Consider the following 8,223-nt stretch of genomic DNA (forward strand, 5'->3'; position numbering starts at 1 on the left):
TGTTCTTGCGCTTCCCAAATAGTAACTCAGTTTACATTGTACCCCCTACAAAGACTTTATTCTCACCATCCCTACTAATTAGTTAGAAGTGGAGTCTCACACATAGAGGTTCCAGGGCTTGCCAGGAGCTGGGATTTGAACCCTAGAAATCCACATTCTCAAATCCCCAACCCGTGGGTTCCCTTTTCCATGTTTTGCACAAGTGTACAGTGTCTCACACCAACCTGAGTCACTGCTTTCAGGTTCAGCCAGGCACCCTAAAATATGCAGCAGGTCCATTTTGCCTCCTGTTTGGTCTGTCTGACTGGCATTCTGGCCCTCGGACGGTTAGTCATCAGCCCTGTCTACATCCCCTCCTGTGTGGTCTGGTTGCCTTCCTCAACCCCCATTCTGTATTTGCTCTCAACACCAGCCTACACCAGTGCTGCAGAACGCTTTGACTTGTTTTTCTTTTACTCTTTCTATGCGTTTGAACTGTAGTTGTTTTCTATGCAGCAGTTCCTTTGTAACAGTCGGTCTCATTATCGTAATCAAAATATGATTCCATCAGGCAGAGATTGTGTGCACTTATCTTACAGCATCTCTTGGTACCTTACCCATAACAACCAGGTAGAGGATTTGAAAAATGTTTATTAAAAGTGTGTCGAGAGCCTTCCCTGGTGGCGCAATGGGTAAACGCAGCTCTGGCCCTGGGGGTGACCCACATGGCACGGCAGACCTCTCCTGGCTGGCCTGCCTGCCGCTCCCCTCAGCAGTGTACTTCATCCATCTGCCTGTTCCGCTGCCCACTCTGTGTCTGGTGAATCCTCTCACCATCCCTACACCTCTGATCTGTACCCCTAAATAAATATTAAAAAAAAAAAGTGGGTCTAAATCCAGTCTAGCATAATTTGAGATTAGTTTTTCCCACGAGGATTGATGTATGTATCTGAGGATAAGGCAGAGGCAGGAGATTTGTTTATCATCAGCTGTGTACTGTGACCTTGATTCTGCCTTTGATTTCCTTGAACATACGGACGGACATTTTCTGGAGGGCTCTTTCTTCCTGGGTAGCAAAGTAGCAACTGGATGAACACTGGCCTCTCTTATGTTTTTATCACATCGAAATCCTGTTTGAATGCTACTGGCTCTGGCGCTGGGTTTTCAGCACCGATGCTACTATTTAGTAGATGCACGGATGTCATTTTTAGACTCCATCCAGAGGACTACAAATTAGGGTGCTGGTGAAGGTGAAAGTAGTTCTGAGACAGCTGCCAGGATCATGTTGATACTCTCGGGGACCCACACTAGCCCCCAGGGCAGGACGGGCACTCTTGCTGTTGACAGCTGGAACAGTCCCGTGCAGCAGTAGCACCTGACCACGTCCTGCTGCCCTTGGCCACCAGCCGTGAAACCGTAGCACTTGACAAACTTTTAAAATCTGGGTGAATTTACAGTTTCCATTTATTGGGCATAAAGTGAACTGCACTCATGTTTTTATGTCCTATGATTTAATTTTCATAGAACTACACGGTACTGAAGTCAGTTGTTGACTTGATGTATTTTATAGTTTCCCTAACGGCTCCCAGAGCAGTATATTTATATTTTATTGACTCAATAGACAAAGGAAAGTGTCCTAAACTAAAAATCTGCCTCTCTCTTAATAGCTTGTGACCTGCTGTTACAGCCAGACAACCTGGCCTGTAAACCCTGTGAGTATGACTATTTTTACTTATTGTGTGTCAAAGTGTTGCTGCTGTTGCAGTGTCAGGGCAGCTCTGGTTGCTCACATGGTCTTTCCTCCTCCTAGTCTGGAAACCTCGCAACCTGAACATCACCCAGCATGGTCCAGATATGCAGGTGTCCTTCGACCACGCACCACACAACTTTGGCTTCCGTTTCTTCTATCTTCATTACAGACTCAAGCATGAAGGACCCTTCAAACGGAAGTCCTGTAAACAGGTGAGCTATCAGGTGTAGATAAGGGAACACTATGTGTTTTATATACTTTTTAAAGATTTATTTATTTATACATACAATCACTGGGGTGTAGGCCAGAAGTGTGGGAGGGTAAGAGGATTCCACAGAGATAGAGTGGGGAGCAGAACAGGCAGATCTACTGAAACACAGTGCTGAGGGGAGCAGCAAGCAAGGCAGGACAGGTTGGCTGTGTCATGTGGATTACCTCCCTGGTCGGGGCTAGCTGCAGTGGCCGTGGATAGTTCTTCATAGTGCTGAGACTTAACCCCTTGTGCCTCCAGAGAGGCCCAGCACTTGTGTTTTTTAAATTTTTTTTTAATATATAATAGTTTATTTTTACATCATTTTGTGTATTTATTCACCTCAGTTGTAATCCCCGTGGGCTTCCCATCACCAAATCACCCATGTGGCAGCACCATAGTCCAGTGCACTTCCTTCCCCCCACCGTTTTTGATCCCATTCCCCACTCCACCCCCATAAAATGTTGCTGGTAGATGGCTGTTTATCATTATTATTATTATTTTCTTGCATGGTCAGTTATACTCCTGCTATAAGTGAAACCATCCAGTATTTTTCCTTTTCTTTCTGGCTTTTTTCACTAAGCATGATCTTCTCCAACTACATCCATGTTGCTGCAAAAGACACGTGTTTATTTTTTTTTGGTTGCTGAGTAATATTCCATTGTGTATATATACTACATCTTTTTAATCCAGTCATTCACTTTTGGGCATTTGGGCTGTTTCATGTCTTTCCAATTGTAAATAAGTCAGCACTAAACATGAAGGTACAGGTATCTTTTGGAATCAGTGTTTTTGTGTCTTTTGGGTAGATACCTAGGAGTATCTGGATCATATGGAAGCTCCATGTTTAGCAGTTTGAGAAACCTCCAAACAGTTTTCCATAGTGTACTAGTTTGCATTCCCACCAGCAGTGCAGGAGAGTTCCTTTTTCTCCACATCCTCGCCAACATTTGTTGTTGCTAGTTGTTTGAAGATGTGCCATTCTCACTGGGGTGAGGTAGTATCTCATTGTGGTTTTAATTTGCATCTCCCTTATTATGAGTGATGTTGAACATTTTTTCATATGCTGTTGGTCATCTGCATTTCGTCTTTGGAGAAGTGTCTTTTTAGTTTTTCTGTATTTTTGTTGCGTTTCATCTGTTCTTTGTATACCTTTATGATCAATCCTTTATCATCGCTAGTTTTCTGGAGAGAAAATTGTTTCCCAATCAGTGGGATATCTGTTTGTCTTTTGTAATGTCTTTTGCTGTACAGAAGCTTTTTAACTTGAAGTTTGTAGTACCACCTGTTTTTCCTTTCCAACATTATTGCTGCGTTGGGTGCTGTATCTTCAAAGATCTTACTGAATCCTTATCCCTTTTTAAAGTAAAGGGAATTCTAACGAATTTCTTTGTCTCCACATCAGATATGCCCACTGAAGACCCACCAACTAGGCATAGGTATAATTAGGCTGTCCTCTGCCTTTTATCAAAGCGAGGTTTAGCTAACACAGCTGATAGGCACAGTCACTTGCTGATAGTACTGAGCAATATCTTCTGAAACTTGCCCAAGACTGGGGGCAGTGTCCTTCAACCCTGGGATGGGAAAAAAGGGTTCTCGTGATGATTATCCAAGAAGTGGATTGTTAAATGTTTTGCTTGTTTCATTGCAGGAACAAAATACAGAGACAACTAGCTGCCTCCTTCAAAATGTTTCTCCAGGAGATTACATAATTGAGGTGTGTATGACTCAAAGGAAGGCCTGTGATTAACACTACATTGTGATACCAGTTCATGTAGAATTCTAGCTGTTTAGGAGTCTTAGCAGTAATATTTCAACCATTGAAAGAGTGTACAGTTAGAATTTTACGTGGCTCTTTACATGCTTTTTAAAAGTTTACATATAATTAAGCTTTGATTTTTTTTCATTAGATATTTCAAGTAGTTTTATGTAATTATATAATCGACATAACTCTGAGAAGGAAATTCTGTATAGTACCCCATCAGTGATGTTTGTTAAATATAGGTTATAAATTTAGCATTAAACATTTTTGTTTTATTAATAAAATATGAAAGTAAAAGTTGTGCCTATCACATCTGCATATGTTCCTCTAGGTTTCTGCTGATATTCTGCATAAATGCATCCGGTTTTAAATACCTCTTAAAAGAACATTTTTCTTCTCTTCCTCTTCTTGTATCAAATTAATACTACAAATAAATAGACTTAAGAGAAAAATAGAAAGGGAAGTAAAAAGTTTGTCCTCTACTACTCAAAGAGAACCAACATGTCTTCATATTTTGGTAGAAACACCTAGTTCTTGCATTACTTGGTTGCAGTATATGGCTTTGAACCGGTGTGCCTTCTTAAAGCATTCATGGAGGCCCTGGAACATCAGGGATAAGATGCCATTATTGAAAATTGTTAGAATGTGAAACTTACTAGCTGAACTAATCAATAAATAAAATCACTTTGATTCATGAAATGTGAGGGAGCTAAGTGGTGAGGTGGTAGAAGCAAGAGGCAGCCAACATGAATGCAGGTCCGGGGCCACAGGTACCTGCTCTCTGTCTTCTTCTGCTGCCTGCCTGGGCTGGGAAGGCGAGTGAGATCTGTTGAGATGCTATCACTTAAAAAGAATCCTCTGTTTTGCAGCTAGTGGATGATTCTAATACAACAAGAAAAGTGGTGCATTACGCCTTAAAGCCAGGTGAGAATTTCTGTTGTTGTTTGAAATGCTGGCTATGGACTACACCAGACCAAGATATTTGATACTTCATGGTTTGCAAAAATAAAGCAGGGCAGAACTTGAGCTCCTCTCCCTTAAATGATGTTCCATCAGTCCTGAATTTCCTCCCCCATCCGCCACAATGTAGATGCCTGGAAGATCAAAGTCAGTGTGTGGTGTGTGTGTGGAAAGGACTGAATAAATAGTCAATTGTCCTCCTAAGAAAAGTGGTGGGTGGGGAGGTTTCCTTAGGCAAAAATCTCACTCAAAGGTATTTACTGTCCCGGCAGACTCTAACTGTGGAATTGTTCACTGCACTCCTTTAAAATGAAGCCTTTTATAATTGCCAAGCCAGGACTAGGGAAGGTGGTCAGGGGGTCCTAGAACCAGTTCTGTGGGTTAGGTTGAAGATGAAAAATAAAATGATGTCTCTTTGAACCTGTTCCGCTGCTCAAGTTTGAAAGCCTTCCCTTTGAAATTTCCCAGTGCATTCCCCGTGGGCTGGGCCCATCAGAGCTGTCGCCATCACGGTGCCCCTGGTCGTCATCTCTGCATTTGCAACGCTCTTCACTGTGATGTGCCGCAAGAAGCAGCAAGGTGCCTCTTTGTGTGCTGTCCTCATGCACCCCCCCCCTCGCCCATCAGGGCCCATCAGGGCCCATGGCTGAGCCAGAGTGAAGAAACTTGAATTTAACTGCCAGAGCCATAAAAAGGACAGGCATCCTTCTACTCTCAGACTTGGGATAGTAAATTCAAGAGCAGAAAGGAAATGTAGAGGGGCAGGGTCAAGGTAGGACTTGATAACTTACAAAAGTCCTATGTGAGGAGGGGACTTTCTGGGGACAGGGAAATGTCCCGTATCTTCATATGGATGGTGGGTACACGGGTGTATACTTAGTTTAAAATTTATTGCGAATATATTCTTAGTAGCACTTCACCTTTTTAAGTTACAGCTCAAAAAGGGCAGCTCTGCCTGTGTTAATTGGTCTCGTGGTTGCATTTGGTTGCAAGAGCTGGCTCTGGTTGCTTTCTGCTGGCCATGGTCTTCTTGGCTTGCTCCAGGTCAAATTTAAGGACAAAATTTGTTGCTCCACTGGAGAAATTCTGTCACTGGTTGAATTGGAGAACTGGGAGTATCTAGGAGGACGTCTGTCCTCCCCAGTCTTAGAGAGCAGAGCAAAGCATTACTCATAGGTATTAACCCTGTCTTTTCCAATTTAGAAAATATATATTCACATTTAGATGAAGAGAGCTCCGAGTCTTCCATGCACACCACAGCACTCCCCAGAGAGCGGCTGCGGCCGAGGCCCAAGGTCTTCCTCTGCTACTCGAGTAAGGATGGCCCGAACCACGTGAACGTCATCCAATGTTTCGCCTACTTCCTTCAGGACTTCTGTGGCTGTGAGGTGAGGGGTCTAATGGCTTGTCTCATATCCTGAGATGCTCATATCCTGCTCATTCTTGGCTGCCTCTGGGGGCACCTTGACCAGCTTTGTCAGCCTTATGCTCTTCATTCAGTCTGTCCTGCCCATCATGAACATCAGATGTTTCCTAACACTCGGTTCTTACCCTGACATACTCCCTGCTGCTCAAAAGCCTGAGTGAAAACCACACAGCAGGCAGTTCTATAAGTATTAAAAAGACTCGCAGGTGGGCCCTCCCTGGTGGCACAGTGGGTTAAAGCACAGCACTAAGAAGCTTAAGCCACTTCCGCATGAGATCGATTCCCGCCGGCCCTGGAGGTGACCCACATGGCGAGGCAGACCTCTCCTGGCCTGCCCACTGTTCCCCTCAGCAGTGTCCTTCATTGATCTGCCTGTTCTGCTGCCCACTCTCTCTCTGGTGAATCCTCTCACCCTCCACATCTCTGGCCTGTACCCCAGCTCTATATGAATAAATAAATAAATCTTTAAAAAAAAAAAAAGGCTCTCAGGTGAATGGAGGGAGGAGGGTGGCAGCTACCTTGGCAATTTGCAGCGGATGGAATGGGGATGTGCAGGTGGCCACTGAGGCATCCTGGCGAGCCTTGGGGGCCAAGGAGAGAAAGCAGTGGGTTTAAACAGTGTTGAGGGGAACTTGGCATAATACCATAATGTTAGTTGGAGAGTGAAGCCTGAAGCCCTCACAGATAGCACATTGTTTCTTAACAAAACACAAGCATTCAGTAACTGTGTAGTTCGAAGTTGTTTGTGCTTGGAAACTGCCCGTTAGTAGGGTTCTTAAAATCTCTCTCGACAGGGCGAGACTGCCCTCTAGTGTAGAAAAGACATATTTACAAGGGTGAGGTGGTTTCCTAAGACCTGAAGGTGGAGATTCTGGCACTGACTGCCTCAGACAAACACGATCTAGTTTGCTCTACTTTCTAAATAACTAGCTTTGGAGGAATAAATCTTCCAAATAATGAGTATTGAAGGAAATTTGGAAGCTAGGAAAGGATGGTAAGTATAAAAGGTCTATTATATCAACTGGAGAAGAGGGAACCACGGTTACTATTTGGTGTATTTCCTTCCTGTCTTTCTGCAGAGATGAGCTGATACTATGGTTTTGCATTTTGTGAGAATTGCTTTTTCTCTGTCTCCTCCTTTAATAACTCGTTACTCTGTCAGCTGTGTAAATTGCAGTTTTATTTTATTTACTTATTATATGTATACTTTTTAATATTCTTGTTCATTTTTGTACCATGTTTGATTTCTCAGCTGTAATCCCCATAAAACTCCCATCAACAATTCACCGATGCACCATCACCATAGTCTCTTTTGCTTCCCCCCCACCCAGTTTGGAACCCACTCCCTCCCCTGCTCTGGTGTGTGTCTCCACTTTGTAGCTTGCTTGCTATAAACTGCGATTTTTAATAACCACATGATCCATGATATTGATGCATTATAATTGAGGGTATTTCACATTCTTAAACATGTCAGTAATTCAGTATCTGATGACTTTCCAAAAATAGATGCCTGAAAATGGAATTGCTAGTTCAAAGGTAGACACATTTTTTTTTGAATACTTGCTACGTATTCTTACTTAGTTTTTATTTTATTTTTTTAATAATACAATAGTTTATTTTTACATCATTTTGTACATTTTTTTAATCTCAATTGTAATCCCCATGTGCTTCCCATCACCAAGTCACCCATGTGCCATCACCATAGTCCAGTGCACTTCCCTCCCCCCACTGTTAACTTTTATTTTATTTTTAAAGATTTACTTATTTATACATACAGGAACTAGGGTACAGGCCAGAGGTGTGGGGTTGAGAGGATTCACCAGATATAGAGTGGGGAGCAGAACAACTAAAATACACTGCTGAGGGGAGCAGTGGGCAGGACAGGAGAGGTGTGCCATAACATGTGGATCAGCCCCCAGCCAAGGATCGAGCTGGTACTGAAGTAGCTGCAGACAGCTTCTTTCTTTCTTTCTTCTTCTTTTTTTTTTTATAACAGTTTATTTTACATTTTTACATTTTCCATCTCAATTGTAGTCCCCGCAGATTTCCTATCACCAAGTCACCCATGTGCCATCACCATAATCCCTCCCCACCCC

General features: G+C 43.0%; 1 protein-coding gene across 1 annotated transcript in view; it reads left to right on the plus strand.

Moving 5' to 3' along the window:
* The window catches only part of IL17RD (interleukin 17 receptor D), a 63,064-nt gene that overhangs the window by 48,824 nt on the left and 6,017 nt on the right, over nt 1-8,223 (plus strand). Inside the window, exons 6-11 of the mRNA XM_004676043.2 lie at nt 1,647-1,691; nt 1,790-1,941; nt 3,631-3,696; nt 4,611-4,665; nt 5,170-5,280; nt 5,905-6,089. Coding sequence (XP_004676100.1) covers nt 1,647-1,691; nt 1,790-1,941; nt 3,631-3,696; nt 4,611-4,665; nt 5,170-5,280; nt 5,905-6,089 — 614 coding nt within the window. The remainder of the gene's footprint in view (nt 1-1,646; nt 1,692-1,789; nt 1,942-3,630; nt 3,697-4,610; nt 4,666-5,169; nt 5,281-5,904; nt 6,090-8,223) is intronic.

The sequence above is a fragment of the Condylura cristata genome, unplaced genomic scaffold, assembly GCF_000260355.1.
Source record: "Condylura cristata isolate star-nosed mole 26May11 unplaced genomic scaffold, ConCri1.0 scaffold00004, whole genome shotgun sequence".
Lineage (NCBI taxonomy): Eukaryota > Metazoa > Chordata > Mammalia > Eulipotyphla > Talpidae > Condylura > Condylura cristata.